Source organism: Erpetoichthys calabaricus, chromosome 10, assembly GCF_900747795.2.
Source record: "Erpetoichthys calabaricus chromosome 10, fErpCal1.3, whole genome shotgun sequence".
NCBI lineage: Eukaryota > Metazoa > Chordata > Cladistia > Polypteriformes > Polypteridae > Erpetoichthys > Erpetoichthys calabaricus.
The window spans coordinates 13,639,963-13,656,024 of record NC_041403.2 but is presented as its reverse complement, the minus strand read 5'-3'; the positions used below and the strand labels follow the sequence as shown (position 1 = coordinate 13,656,024).

At 41.3% G+C, this 16,062-nt stretch overlaps 2 protein-coding genes across 2 annotated transcripts; one reads left to right on the top strand and one right to left on the bottom strand.

Annotated features, from left to right (window-relative positions):
- Window positions 1-14,052: 14,052 nt before the first annotated feature.
- On the bottom strand, window positions 14,053-14,353 carry LOC114658841 (histone H2B 5-like). The gene has a single exon (XM_028810908.2). It carries the CDS (start codon window positions 14,338-14,340, stop codon window positions 14,107-14,109), a length of 234 nt encoding a protein of 77 aa, XP_028666741.2. The 5' UTR covers window positions 14,341-14,353; the 3' UTR covers window positions 14,053-14,106.
- A 731-nt stretch (window positions 14,354-15,084) lies between these two features.
- On the top strand, window positions 15,085-15,518 carry LOC114658848 (histone H2A-like). The gene has a single exon (XM_028810914.2). It carries the CDS (start codon window positions 15,085-15,087, stop codon window positions 15,397-15,399), a length of 315 nt encoding a protein of 104 aa, XP_028666747.1. The 3' UTR covers window positions 15,400-15,518.
- Window positions 15,519-16,062: the final 544 nt, after the last annotated feature.

The window sequence follows — 16,062 nt, the reverse complement described above, 5'->3', positions numbered from 1 at the left end:
CTACCCGCAGGAAAGTCCCATGAAAAGTTGCTGTGGACCTTTTACCGACTGACTCGCTTGCACCGCAGATCAGATACACACTTATCATTTACATTTCTGAAGCAGAACTCTGTTTCCAGCTCTTCATGAAAGTAGTATGTTTTTAGCCTCTTATTAGTGTGGGTACCTGCCGTGGCCATGGTTGCTGCCCATCTCACATCACCACTGACTAATCAAGCATGACAGCAGCGCAACTGTTTCATTGACAACTAATTGGCAAATAATTATTTTGTATAAGAAGGGGATGGGGTACCTATGAATTTGATTAGTCAAATTTGATTGGATATACATGTAAGTTGGTTTGCCGAGTAACTAATCAAGTTTTCAAATTTATTTAGGATTCATTAACCCTTTGGCGAGGTACTTGGAAAGGGGTTGCAAGCTACTGGTAACTCGCGAGCGACGTGTTGGAGACCCCTGACCTAAACAGACAGAAGGAAAATATTGTCATTTAATTAGATGCACTGTAATTCAGCAGCAGATAATAAACACGGGACATACATTACCTCTGGACCTCAGAAATAGCACTAGCTGTTGTACTGGAGACTCGCTGCAGTGCATCAAGATGATATGTCAAACAGATCCCAGAGATCCTGATCTTCCTGCTGAGCTGAGGTCCCTGGTGTTGCTGATAATAATAATTAATGCAATGGTACAGATGTGAATTCAACACATTCTCTTGTCAGCCTTTTCACTGCTGTCTGATGTAGGATTTTAATTGATTAATAATAAATAAGACAACCACCCAGGAGGATGCCATAATATTTTGGGATTTTTTTTTAAGTTAATCATAATTGTTCCAATAATTCAGCAATGCTCCTACTTTATTTACCATACCTTTCTGCGTTGTAGGAGGCGGGTCTATGGCCTTTAGATTTTTATCAAGGTAACTAAGGTACACTCATTTTAAGAAACAGAATAATACAATTTATTGATAAACACAAGGATTATAAAAATATGATAACTGTATACAGTATATATGTGTGTGTGTGTAAGACTGGACACACACTAAGCTGACCACCTTATAAAATGTAGGCTGGCTGTTTGCAGGTATTTAGAGTTCTACTTTATCGTGGCCAAAAAATAAATAGTTTTACAATACCAGGGGGGTATTTTTCGTACGTGGATTACTCGTTTAGCCAGATGTAGTTGTTGACGATTTTGCCTGATCCTGGATCTGTCGGTTTTTCTAAACTCTTGCTGGATGTGTTGTCATAGCAGCACATACAAATCCTCAAACCTGCTCGGAGCAGGTGTGTACTATGTAAACGAGGATTAGCTCACACACTTAATCAGTGTCAGTACATGGAATTCATTCAGTCAGGGCTTCACCGTTCATGAATGAGCAACCAATTGATGTTGGTGTGCAAATTATAAGAAGAGAATTTCATATAGAGAGGGTTTTGCACGATCTGCAAGATCCTTTATTGCTCCCAGAAGAAATTATTTTCGAAAGATACCGCTTTAGCCGAGGAGGAATATTGTACCTCAAAGATTTATTAACACCTTATATTCAAAGTCAAACTCGGCGAAGTCGGGCTCTCTCAACCACACAGACAGTAGGCATTGCTTTGAGATTTTTTGCAAGCGGCATTTTTTTTATATAATGTAGGTGATGCGGAAAATCTCTCTAAAAGTGCAGTTTGCCAGGCAATTCGTAAAGTCTGTTTTGGCTCTGAAATATTTCCTTCGGGTTTTCATTGTGTTTCCTGGACACCTGAGTGTGCAGACAATAAAAGAGGCGTTTCATGCCATTGCAGGTAGGTAATACACAGGCAAAAACACCCACAGTTCCATAAATAATCTCACAATCAGCCTAACATTCTCATTACCCAGGATTTCCAAATGTGATTGGGGCACATGGGACTGATCAGAGTGGATTTTGATCAAACATTATTTGGAAAATGTACCTCTCCTCCTGATGAATAATCAGACACAGTGTCTTCATCAAATATTTGACCTTCGTCAATATCTCGTTGGTCAGACACAAGTTCTAGGGATATGACTACCTATGGCACACATTGAGGACAAATATATGCAATGACCATCTGAAATGAAGTGACCACTGCATCCTGCCACTGGTTCTGAGGAGGAGCTTCCCCCTGGAATGCCCTCAGAAACAGGGCGATGGGCATTTTGCTGGAGAGCCAACTCTTCTGCAGGGGTTAGGTCTGGACCGCGTGGACCTCCACCTGTTTTTTGCTTGTCTGCCTTCTTATTAGCTTTAAAATTAATGTTTTTATATTATATATGATTATTTATGTTAACAATTCTTTAAATAGAAATATACTAATATTTACCAGTTTGAAGTATATTCTTGTACTTCACTTTAACCTGTTCCCAGGTTCTTCTTGTGCTCACGTTTGATCTGGAATTATGACACATTAAATAATAATTAATCTGACACATAGGAAATGAAACGCTGCATTCAGTAAGTACAATGCACACCACTTAGCGTTTAATTTGTCGGCCACTTTTTGCCAGCCGTCTTTTCTGGTTTGTGCTGCTTTTGCAGTGTTACCCCTTGTGCATATTAAATCTTGAAATTCTTCATGTCCTTCGAATAAAACGGTCCTGCTCCGCTTGTGTGAAAAAAAATACGCCCGTTCTTTCATCATTTTGTTACAGCCTATCAAAGACTTGCTGATCGTGTTTTCTAGACTCAATATATATGGACTTTTCAATCAGCGCAGGTGCGCGCATTCATCTCAGATGATTAGATCCAGGAAACTAATCTACTACACGGCTGCGTTTGAGAAACCGACTTATCCCGGATGAGTTTCACTGACATTAACTCATCCAAGATGAGACATCTGATCTCGGATGATTTAAGCGACGTACGGAGAATACCCCCCAGGTCTTTAAAGATGATGTCAGATGTTGTGTAGAGTTGTTGCTTTGTTGTTGCTCTGGGTTCAAGTTGAGTGCACTCTTTCTCTTTGCTACATGATCCTTGTCAGTGCTGTGCTGTTGCTTCCTCGGTTTCCCTTCTGTTGTCTGATGCCACTTCACACAGGAAAGGCATTTCTCATTCTGGCCCAAAAGTTTAGATGCTGAAGTTCCCTTCTTGAAGTCATGGCTTCTTAGTCTTGTCAGACTACTAGCACATAGCTTTGTCTTGACAGACTGGGTCTCAGCCTATGGTCCTCAAAGGAAAGATTTTGTCAAATCCCTTTCTGTAAGCAGGAATGACTCATAGCTTTTAGTTTCAGTGATTATGGTGCAGATGTTTTCAGTTATTTTGGAGAGTTCCCCCTCCCTGAGAGAATCCGCAGGGTGGTCAGTGAGTGTCCAATCTCTTGTTTCTTTGCTTCTTCCCACGTACTTTGAGAGATGGAGTGCATGTGGTTTTAAAGGAACTCCATTTACTTTATGCCACCAGCCCTGGGATTAAGGCAGGAACATTTTATGTATGGATGTAATGTGAGCTGCCTCCAAAATTATGTAAAAAAGGAGACTTAAAAATAGATTTAATTTGGAGAAATCAATACAACATTTTACTCATTGTTGGTTAGAAAACCTTTAAAGCAAAAGAAGGCAAAGTAAATGGATAATGCATATGTTCTAATTATGAGAGAAAGCTGTCATAAATAAGGTATTCATAATCATTTTCTGTGTTTTAAAATGGCACAGTGGTAGTGTTGCTGCCTTGCTGTAAGGTGACCGGGGTTTGCTTCCCAGGTCCTCCTTGCCTGGATTTTGCATGCCCCCTTCAGTCTGTATTTCCAGGTAATCCGCTTTCCTTCCATAGTAAAAAGACTTGCAGGATAAGTGGATTGGCAACACTAGTGTGTGGTTGGGGTGTGTGTCCTGTGGTGGATTGGCGCCCTATCCATCCTTTTTCCTGCTTTGCAGCCTAAGTGATCTGGGGTAGGCACCAGCAGCACCCAGGACTAAGAGAATAAGAAAATCTAGTCTCGGAATAATCAAACAAGAATTGGTTGTATTGTAAATGAAGCTGTACATGAGAAATATATGTACATGTAATTTAAAAGGCCACGTCAAGCGGACAGAGATATGTAAGAATATGCTTTTGGGTATTTTTGTCATTTACTCATCAAAAAAAAGAGGACAAATAGAAATCATTACCCACAATTTAAATCCACCCAAACACACTGTTCTCTTAAACGACAAAAAGGGTGCGAGTTAAAATTCACACCAAGTAACAAACCCAAAAAAAGAAAATCTTACGAGTCTCCCTTTTTTTAAGAAAGTGTAAGAGTCTCATTCATTTATCAGTTTCCATAACTCTAAATCCTGTTGAATTCCACGTGGCGGATTAGCTCCTTTGTTGGACTGGACTGGAATCTTTCTTCTCTCATGGAGGACCGAGGCAATGCCTCTCACACTCCTACATCTCTGTGTTTTTTAATCTGTGAGATTCTCGTTAACTTGTCTCATAACAATCACTTTTGGCTGTTTTGGTTAGGGGTTGTGCGAGTTCCTGTTGCTGAATTTTAGAATGGTTTAGGTGTTTAATCGTCCAGTATTGCCTTTGGTCTTTTGTGTTTCTTGTATTGACATTTATCATATTGGAGAATCACTTGAAGAGTTTTGTTTGGGTGAGTTTTTAGTTGGGTAAATAGTTTGATAGAACTTTTCTGAATGGACTGTTGAATTGACAGGGATTTGGTGTCTTGATGAATCAAGTCGTTGGTTACATATCATGGTGCGTGGAGTGCCATTCTTAGAGCTTTGTTTTGGAGGCACTGAATCTGACGGATGAGTACATTGGAAGCGTATCCCCATACTGGTGCTGCGTACAGTAACTGAGCTCTGATGATGCTTCTGTACAGAAGTATTTTGTTTGTAGTGTTCAGGTTACTTTTTCTATTCGTCAGTGGGTACAGTTGGCTGAGTGATCTTCTTGCTTTGGATATACAGTAATCCCTCGCTATATCGCGCTTCGCCTTTCGCGGTTTCACTCTATCACGGATTTTATATGTAAGCATGTTTAAATATATATCGCGGATTTTTTGCTGGTTCGCGGATTTCTGCGGACAATGGGTCTTTTAATTTCTGGTACATGCTTCCTCAGTTGGTTTGCCCAGTTGATTTCATACAAGGGATGCTATTGGCAGATGGCTGAGAAGCTACCCAACTTACTTTTCTCTCTCTCTCTCTTGCGGTGACATTCTCTGATCCTGACGTAGGGGGATTGAGCAGGGGGGGTTTTCGCACACCTATACGATAAGGACGCTCGTCTAGAAATGCTGAAAGATTATCTTCACGTTGCTCCCTTCTGTGCAGCTGTTTCATGAAGCGACATGCTGCACGGTGCTTCGCATACTTAAAAGCCAAACAGCCCTATTGATTTGTTTGCTTTTCTCTATCTCTCTGACATTCTCTGCTCCTGACGCACACTCCTTTGAAGAGGAAGATATGTTTGCATTCTTTTAATTGTGAGACGGAACTGTCATCTCGGTATTGTCATGGAGCACAGTTTAAACTTTTGAAAAAGAGACAAATGTTTGTTTGCAGTGTTTGAATAAAGTTCCTGTCTCTCTACAACTTCCTGTGTTTCTGTGCAAATCTGTGACCCAAGCATGACAATATAAAAATAACCATATAAACATATGGTTTCTACTTCGCGTATTTTCACCTTTCGCGGGGGGTTCTGGAACGCAACCCCCGCGATGGAGGAGAGATTACTGTACTTTCAGTGATTTGGTTTCTCCACGTTAGGTGGTTGTCCAGTATAACTCCCAGGTATTTTGCTGTATTTTGCCATGAAATGGGACGACCAAACATTGTTATGGTACCAGGCGGTGGTTTGTGCCTTCTGCTAAAAAGGATTGCAGTGCTTTTTACCGGGTTAATGCTGATTCTCCATGTTTGAAACCATTGCTCCAGGGTTGTGACTGCTTCTTGTAGTCTTTTTGTGACAACCTAAGTTTGGGTGGACTTGTAGAGTACTGCAGTATCATCTGCATATTGAGCCAGTGTTGTGCTCACTTACAAAGATGTTGAAGAGGATTGGTGAAAGTAGTGAGCCTTGAGGGACACCGGCAGTTATTTTCTTGAGTGATGACCTGATGCCATTTAACTTTATCTGGAATTTTCTTCCTTTAAGAAAAGAGGCTGTGAGGTGAATTAGGTAATTTGGAATACCTGCCTTAATCATTTTGTAGAGAAGGCCTTTGTGCCACACTTTATCAAATGCTTTGGATACATCAAGGAAGATTGCCCCGGTGGATCTATTAGTGTTGCAGCCTTTGGTGATGTATTCCACTACTCTCAGGAGTTGATGAGTGGTGCTGTGTCCAGTTCTGAAGCCATGTTGTTCTTCATTGATTATTTGTAGATGTTCTGTATATTTTTGAAGTCTTTTCAGTATTACTTTCTCAATGGTTTTAGCAAGAGTACTAAGTAAATTGATTGGTCTGTAGTTCTGTGGGAAAGATCTGTTTGTTCCTTGCTTAGGCAAAACTATGACATCAGCGGTTTTCTAGCATTCAGGGAAATGTCCTAGTCTCATTACCGCGTTGGCAATGTTGGTTATTGCAACAATTGCTTTGTGAGGTAGTGCCCTGAGAGCAGCATTTGGGATGCCATCTGACCCTGGTGCCTTCTTAGTGTTAAGATGATCAGTGATGTTTCTGATTTCTGCTGGAGTAGCAAAATCAATGACTTCTGGTGGGTTTGTTGATAAAAACTGGTTAGTTTCTTTATTTACTCTTTCAATGTGTTGGATATCTGCATTTTCAAAGTTTGGTGAGCACTGGAGTTCCAAGCTGTTTGCAATAACTTCTGCTTTGTCTTGGGTGGTATATACAAGTCCGTTTGGACCATGGAGGTAGGGTATAGGAGATTGTTTGTTGTGGAGTGTACGGGCGATTTTCCATTTGGTACCTGTTTGATGTTCCATTTCAGATAAGGTTTGTGACCATTTTTGATTCCTGATATCATTTAGTGCTTCTCTGATTTAATTTGAGAGTGCATTCATTTTTTGGCGGTCTTCTGGGTTACATTGTTTTTGCCACTTTCTTCGAACTCTATTCTTTTCTTTGATTTTCTCTAGTAGCCAGTTGGGAAAGGAGGACAGATTATTTTTGTTTGTATTATGAGCTTTGTATGAAGCATTTACCATTGCTTGCTTGATGCAAAGAGTAAGGGCTTTTGCTGCATGGTCTAGCTGTTGGGGTGTTTTGATTGTTGGTAGAGGGCCCAAGGATGATTCAAGTTTTCTTGTGAAAGTAGGCCAGGATATTCTTTCTTTTGTTATGTCATTGTGGTTTTTGGTGATACTGTTTGATCCATGTAACTCCAGAAGTACAGGGTTGTGGTCAGAACTCAGTTCTGCAATGGAGCTGATGAGTGGAGAGTGCGTTATATTTTGGAGAACTGCAATGTCTATTACATCAGATCTGTAACCATTAGGGTGGAACAGCGTTGGTTCTTCTGGTCCTATCACTATTAGGTGGTTTCTGTCTGCAAAACTGATGAGAAACCTCCCTCGTTTATTAGTAGTTTTGCTGTTCCAGGCTGGATGTTTTGCATTTAGTTCTCCTGCTGAGATCGTTGGAGTATTTGATTGGAAAAGTAAATCCAGTTCTTGGACAGGTAGATCGTTCTTGGGACTGTTGTACCCTGCAATTATTCTCAAAGGGCCATCTTTAGTATTTAGCATCACCAAGTTGGCTTCCAATGTGGTTAATTGTGGTGTGGGTGATTCAGACTGATCTATTCCTTTTTTGACAAGAATGGCTGTGCCTCCTCCTTTTCCTTTAATTCTGTCGCATCTGTATACAAAGTGACTTCTTGTTCTGAATTCTGAACTTGGACGTAAATGGGTTTCACTTATTAGCATTACATCAATTAAATGCCGATCCAAAAATTCCTGAAGTTCTTCTTTTTTGTTTTGTACTCCATTGGCATTCCAGATGGTTAATCTTAAATTATTTGGTGTGTGTAGTAATTTAGGGGCCATCAGAGAAAATCTTTACAACAGAAGGGATTGAGGACAGGATTATAGTTAGAATATCTGTTCCAGTTCTTGCTGCACATAATTTATCAATGAGGGACTTTGCAAAATGTAGTAATCTTCTGGCTTTGGGGCTGGAAAAAAGGTTTGTTAGGCTTAAGAGAGCAGAAACGTCATCTTCCTCAGAGGGACCAGCAGGGAGAGCCCCAGGCCTGTTTATCTGGGAAGCGAAGTTCCTTTCTAGGAGCGTAAAGGATGCAATTCGCTCGGCCTTCTGCCCGTCTGTTTTGTTTACTTTATTGTGACGCGATCTGTTTGAAGTAGGAGGTGATGGATTTGCGGGCTCTACTAGGCAGGTGTCCTTTCTTACAGCGTCAGCGTAGCTGATTCCTGCGGATACTGCTCTGGATGGTAGTGATGACGGTTGTGGCTGCTTCTTAAGAGGATTGTACACACATCCCCTGTAGTTTACTGTGTGATCCTGATGGCAGTTTGCGCAGGTTGCCTTTTCTTCTCTTGGTTTGTTAAAGTCACGTGACCAGTGGCTGTCGGCACAGCGCACACATCTGGATCTATTATAACACATGTTAGCAGCATGGCCAAATCTTTGGCAGCGGTGGCATTGACCAATCTTGGGTTTATTAATTAAATTTTCCACTTTAACACATAAGAAAATTAAATCAGTAATTTGAAATATGCGCTTACCTTCTTCGTTTCTTGTTAAGTGTACGAGCATCAGCGGGCAGGGGAGACGCTGAGGGCCTGCCTTCATTCTGCACACTTTAATAACAGGGAAGCCTCTTTCTTTAAGAGCCGTTTCTATGTCATCTTCACTTACAGATGTGGGTATACCACGTATGACTACTTTCAGTGGTTTTTCCGATTCCATCATCCAGGAGTGGAATTCAATGTTACCGTCTTTTAGGAAGTGAGAGAGCGCTCTGTAGTCATCAGCGGATTGTGGTTGAAGACGAATGCCGTCTTTAGTAGTGACTGCTTTAGAGACTGTGATGTTTTGTCTTTTTAGTTTGTTGTTGAATTGCAACCAGTTTTCCGAAGACACGGAGAATAATCGGTGGGACTTTGTTCAGGCGGCGCGCAGTGCGGTCTTGTTCTGGTCTTTGCGAATTGTCGGCAGGTGAGAGTGGGTTTGAATCTTCACATGAAGCTTCCATTTCCGATGTTAAATCGGTCAGCGCGCTGAAACGATTTCTAAGCGGAATATCTTGTTGAGGGGAATTTAGTAATGTCGGTTTTAGCTTCTTCCTATCGAGAGAGTGTTTGGAAGGAGAGATCTTGTGTTTTCCTTTCAAGGATGTTACAGGCAAGAAGGGACTTTCGGTCTCACTGCTGTTACCGTCTAAGTAGGTATTATCGTCCATTTCCGATTCGCCTTCAGGGCTGTGATCAGACAGGGTTTCGGGTCTTTTTCACCTTTGGAAGGTATGCCCTAAAAGTCATTGTTTGGTACGTGCTAAGACGCTGAGGTGTCTTGTCTTCTCCGGGTGAAGAGTCAACGAATCGGCGAATGTGTCGCCAAGATTCACGACACATTCGCCGATTTCTTCCTCGAAGTCTACCATTCACCTGGGAACTGAGACTTTTGAAAAGGTGTTAAGCACCAGGGTCGAAAGCAAGCTCGAAAATTCAGCCGAATCTTCCGCTTTCAAGCGTCAATTGAGTGAATCTGAATCAGAAATAAATGACCTCGAATGATGTAAATGCCTAGAATGAAACTGTCGTTGGGAAATTGAAGAAAGAATTCAAAACGCGACTTCCTGAAAGCCTGCTCAGACATTTCCTTTGTTGTGTTCAAGCAGGTCGTCGTTCCATTCATATCAAGTGAGACATTTAGCACTAGCTTAACAATCGCTTTAGTGCAGAAGTGAGTGTGACGATGTCTGGCCGTGGTAAAGGTGGAAAGGGACTTGGTAAGGGTGGCGCAACGCGTCACCGTAAAGTGGCACTTTATCGAGTATTACGAGAAAATATTCACGGTATTACAAAATAATTCGACGTCTGGCTCGTCGAGGTGGAGTAAAGCGAATTTCTGGCTTGATCTACGAAGAGACACGTGGAGTGCTCAAAGTGTTCCTGGAGAACGTTATCCGAGACGCTGTTACTTATACTGAACATGCTAAGAGGAAGACCGTGACCGCCATGGACGTGGTATACGCTTTAAAGAAACAGGGTCGTACTCTGTATGGCTTTGGAGGTTAATAGCCAATCAAGATATTTTGAAGTTAATTATCCAAAGGCTCTTTTAAGGGCCGCCCACATTTTCTATTTGGAGAGCTTTTATTTTCTATACAGTAAACCCTCGCTATATCGCGCTTTGACTTTCACGGTTTCACTCTATCGCGGATTTTATATGTAAGCATATCTAAATATATAACGCGGATTTTTTTGCTGCTTAGCGGGTTTCTGCGGACAATGGGTCTTTTTACTGCTTCCTCAGTTGGTCTACCCAGCTGATTTCATACAAGGGACGCTATTGGCGGATGACTGAGAAGCTACCTAATCAGAGCACACAGTTAAAGTTCCTGTGTGCCGATTGGCTCAGCGACGGAGCGCTGCATTAACCAGGAAGTCTCATCTCACTCATTCAGCATTAACGTGCTACTGCTTCAGGGGCCGTGTCCAAGCACCAACAGAAGATGCAAATGATTGCAGAAAGGGTAAAAGTTTTGGATATGTTGAAGGAAGGGAACAACTACACCGCTGCAGGACACCATTACGGTATCAATGAGTCCACGATTCTTTTTATTTAAATGGAGGAAAAGCATATAAGATCTACAGCTGCAGTGTCCTTTAACCGGGGCACAAAACGAGTTGCAAGTGGACGTGATAAGGCAGTAGTCTGGATGGAATCTGCTTTAGGGATTTGGATTGAAGAATGATGGCGGTGCTACACAGACGCCTGAAGAGGCTCCTTTAGAAGAGCTGTAACGCTATCCTTTGTTGTGCAGTAAAATTAAACTCATCGTTATCGGACAAGTCGTCGTGTCATTGTTGGTGAGTAACCTTAATTATCTATGTACAGTACTTATTACATGTACATAGTTTAGTGTCACTGTACACACATTTTACTGTATACAATTTTTCCCGCATTGCATGTATTTATTGCTGGTGGCCTGTCTGTCGTAAGGCTGTAACATATGTGATATCGGAAACGCTCGATATCTATAAAATAATATTTAGGTTTTACTGTATATAAACTGTGTTTACATACATAATTTCAATGAATCTTACCTAATATCTAAAAGAATACAAAGGGTTTATGCTGTATAATTGTGCGGGAAATGTTTATAATAGTGTGGGAGGGTTTATAAGGGCTTAAAATATATAAAAATAACCATATAAACATATGGTTTCTACTTCGCGGATTTTCACCTTTCGTGGGGGGTTCTGGAACGCAACCCCCGCGATCGAGGAAGGATTACTGGTACTATAGGATGTACTTATTTGGCAAACTGATTAGAATGACTGCTACCGCTACGCTTTAATCTGGCTTTCCAAACCATAGGAAAGACCGAGAAGTGCTTTACTGTCGGAAGAAACCGACTGTTCTCGAGCAGCCCTGCGACCCAGTGCTTGGTTTGTGGTAATTCTGTCCCTAAGCTGCATTAAATTGCCAGTAGCCATCCGCTTCGGACAAGCCTCATTTTTTTTTTCTTTAGGTTTTCAAGGGCGACCAAAACTTTAATTTCCAGAGCTATAGCTTTTAGCGATCTTGTCCATTTCGATATTGTTCATTAGATCTATGGCACTACGCATTTCCCACCACCCACCCATATATCTCACCTCTAGTGGGGACCACCCACTAGAGGTGAGATATATTGCCTCACCTCATGTGCATTAAGCTAGCAAAATCAACCAAATATAGGTAAATTATGCTTTATAAGCACAAGCCTTAGCTGACAAATCTTCAATTCGCCGCACAACTGCGTTTCTGGACAAGCGAACGTTGTTGAATTCCTGCATTTTCTCCGGGCATATTATTCCTGCGACTTTAGTGATGCACTGTTTTATGAAGTCACCATCTGAGAAAGGTTTCCCGTGACGGGCAGTGAGCTGTACTACCTCGTAACTGGCTGATGTGGCATTTTCTTGTGTTTTCTTAGCACGGAAAAAATACTGTTGAGATAGCAGACTGGCAGCCATTTGCTTAACTTTGTTCTCGCTCAGCACCAATGTAGGTTTCGTAGTGCCGACACACAAGCCCTTGACTTCTAGGAAGAAATATTGTATTCATTTTCCTACAGTGTCTGAAATTTTCTGCGCTCACTTGTTATTGTGCGTTTCTTTGGTTCTGCCATTTTTGGTCACCCGTAGCAGATCGATTGCGCGTATTTGTTAAGAAAGTGCCTTAATCAAGACAGTACAACAACATTTATTTATATAGCACATTATCATACAAAAAAAGTAGCTCAGAGTGCTTTACATAATGAAGAAAAGAAAAATAAAAGACAAAGTAAGAAATTTAAGTAGGACAACATTAATTAACATAGAGTAAGAGTAAGGTCAGATGGCCAGGGAGGACAGAAAAACCAAAAAAAAAAAACTACAGACGGCAGGAGAAAAAAATAAAATCTGCAGGGGTTCCAGGCCACGAGACTGCCCAGTCCCCTCTGGGTATTCTGCCTAACAAAAATGAAATAGTCGTCTTTGTATTTAGGTTTCTCAGGGAAGGACTTGATGATGATGGTCATGCAGACTTCTGGCTTTTAATCCATCACTGTTGGAACATCACAGTGCTTTGAGTAGATGGTGATGGTGCAAGCCGCTGCCACAAAGAAAGCAGAAAAAGAAACGGAAGAGAGAGTAGGGGTTAGTACGGATTTTAGAGCCACCATGAATAGTTATTATAATGAATTGGATATACAGAGTATCAGGATTAAATTAAAGTGATGTTATGAGAAAGCCATGTTAAAATAATGTGTTTTCAGCAGTTTATTAAAGTGCTCCACTGTATTAGCCTGGCAAATTCCTACTGGCAGGCTATTCCAGATTTTAAGTGCATGACAGCAGAAGGCCCCCCGCCTCACCACTTCTTTTAAGTTTAGCTCTTGGAATTCTAAGGAGACACTCATTTGAGGATCTAAGGTTACGATTTGGACTATAAGATGTCAGACATTCCGATATATAAGCCGGGGCGAGATTATTTAAGGCTTTATAAACCATAAGCAGAATTTTAAAGTCAATATTGAATGACACAGGTAACTAGTGTAGTGACATCAAAACTAGAGAGATGTGCTCGGATTTTCTTTTCCTAGTTAGGATTCTAGCAGCTGCATTCTGCACTAGTTGCAAACGATTGATGTCTTTTTTGGGTAGTCCTGAGAGGAGTGCGTTACAGTAATCTAGTCGACTGAAAACAAACGCGTGAACTAATTTCTCAGCATCTTTTAATGATATAAGAGGTCTAACTTTTGCTATGTTTCTTAAGTGAAAAAATGCTGTCCTAGTGATTTGATTAATATGCAATTTAAAATTCAGATTACAGTCAACAGTTACCTCTAAGCTTTTTACCTCCGTCTTGACTTTTAATCCTAATGTATCCAGTTTGTTTCTAATAGCCTCATTGTATCCATTATTGCCAATCACTAAAATTTCAGTTCTCTTTATTTAGCTTTAGAAAATTACTATTCATCCATTCAGAAATACAAGTAAGACATTGTGTTAGTGAATCAAGAGAATCGGGGTCATCAGGTGCTATTGATAAATACAACTGTGTGTCATCAGCATAGCTGTGATAGCTCACGTTGTGCCCTGAGATAATCTGACCTAACAGAAGTAGCTCTGCTTTGTGTTAAACCGAAGAAGTACAATACAGTTAACAAGTTTCGTGTGTGGGCCATTATTTCAAATTTTTAGAATTTGCTTCGGGCCAATTAAAAATGGACCACGGGCTGCAGTTTGGACACCCCTGACCTAAACGGATTTGTGCCCATGAGGGACACTGGTTGTGATTCATCAAAAACTAAATGACACTAGTGCAAGTGATCAAAAAATACTAAGTGTAAGGGAAAAGGTACACCATGTAAACCGAGAAAACACTGCTTTTCATGTTAATGGGGTTCTTTTTGAGAGTAAATGGGTGGCTCTGAAAAGAGCTGTTGGTTTCAAGCAAGTAGTTCTGTTTATTTGGAGCTGGTGTACTTGGTAACTGCCTTGGTACCCTCGGAAACAGCGTGCTTGGCAAGCTCTCCCCATATACCTGTATCAGGGTGAACTTGCTTCAATACCTTGTAAACGTAGATGGAATAGCTTTCTTTCCTGGACTTTCTGCGTTTCTTTCCTCCTTTCGCCTGGCTCTTAGAAACGGCTTTTTTGGAGCCCTTCTTAGGGGCAGGTGCTGCTTTTGGTTCAGGCATATCTGCACTCTGTAGTAACTGAATACTGTACTTTCCCAGGTTCCTCTTTTTAAAGCATACAGAAACCGTGGCAGCGTTGGGCATGGCCACAAACGACCGATTCATTAATGAAGGGGACAAAATTCGCGCGCACGTTTTTTGCATTGGCTTTATGTTTTCAAAAGTACGTGTCAAGGGTTTTCTTTCATTCACTACAGAATATTTCTGTCTTCTTTAGAACAGTTATTACGTGTGCAGGTTAAAAATATCTGTGATCATCTCATCAAAGGGAGACTCAACCAAGTAACTTGCACATGATCGCAAGAGTTAAAATTCGCAGGGCTTAAGAAAAGAAGCTGCAGAAGCTCAGTAAGAATAATCGGTGACATGAAATAAAGGTTAGAGAGACAGGTGTAATATGCAAAAATTGAAATGCATCAGTGCAGTGAAACCCGGAGAGGAAGTCGTTATGTGTATATATACATGTAAAACACAAGAATAATCAAATTAATTAAAAGGCACATTATTCTTTTTGCTCGGAGCGGTATTTTTAAACTTGAAGTGTTGTTCAAAGGAGTTTGAAGGCCACGCCCTAGAGTCGCCACAGGCTGAGTGACGTACGAGCACATGCAAATAAGCAGTCAGTTCGTTCAGCTCGCAGCACCCAAGGGAAGCCTTTATAAGGGCGCTGCGCAAGTATCCACTTGTATTGTATTGCAGAATACTGTTGTGTATATTTGGAAAAATAATAATACTGTAATAATAATGTCCAGAAGAGGAAAGACTGGAGGTAAGGCACGCGCCAAGGCTAAGACTCGCTCTTCACAAGCTGGGTTACAGTTCCCCGTCGGCCGTGTTCACAGGCTTCTCAGAACAGGTAATTATGCTGAGCGTGTGGGCGCTGGTGCTCCCGTCTACTTGGCTGCTGTGCTCGAGTACCTGACTGCTGAAATTCTAGAGTTAGCTGGTAATGCTGCTCGCGACAACAAGAAAACCAGAATCATTCCTCGTCATCTGAAGTTAGCTGTGCGTAACGATGAGGAACTCAATAAGTTGCTCGGTGGCGTGACTATCGCTTAGGGTGGTGTGCTGCCAAATATCCAGGCCGTGCTTCTTCCCAAGAAGACCGAGAAACCAGTTAAGAGCAAGTAAACTACGGCAATACGTTTGTCAGCACCAACGGCTCTTTTCAGAGCCACCTATCTGTTCAGACTGGAACCTTTCCATTGGGCATTTTATTTTACTTTTTGGGTCCAACAAAATTTTAGTTCTATTGGGATATTTTGCCATGCATGTGGGCACCCATTCCTTTTTTGATATGTAAAACTTTTTGTTTTCTTCTTTTTTGAACCGCTTGTGAGGTGTTGGATCTGAAGGTTCTTCTGAGAAACCTAAGTTCTATAATAGTCTGGCTTGGACTTCTTCTTTTGGCTGCTCCCATTAGGGGTTGCCACAGCTGATAATCTTTTTCCATATACTTTACCTTCATGTTCTCTCTCAACACATCCATAAACCTCCTCTTAGACGTTCCTTGTTTCCTTTTTCTTTGCAGCTCTATCCTTAACATCCTTCTCCCAATATACTCATCTCTCCTCTTCACATATCCAAACCAACACAATCTTGCCTGTCCCAACTGTCCAACTTCAGCTGACCCTCTAATGTCCTCATTTCTAATCCTGTCCATCCTCATCACACCCAATGCAAATCTTAACATCTTTAACTCTGCTACCTCCAGCTCGGTCT

Bases quoted from the DNA above. Each gene is read 5' to 3' on its own strand.
- LOC114658841 (XM_028810908.2), bottom strand. From the start codon at position 14,340: ATGCCTGAACCAAAAGCAGCACCTGCCCCTAAGAAGGGCTCCAAAAAA.
- LOC114658848 (XM_028810914.2), top strand. From the start codon at position 15,085: ATGTCCAGAAGAGGAAAGACTGGAGGTAAGGCACGCGCCAAGGCTAAG.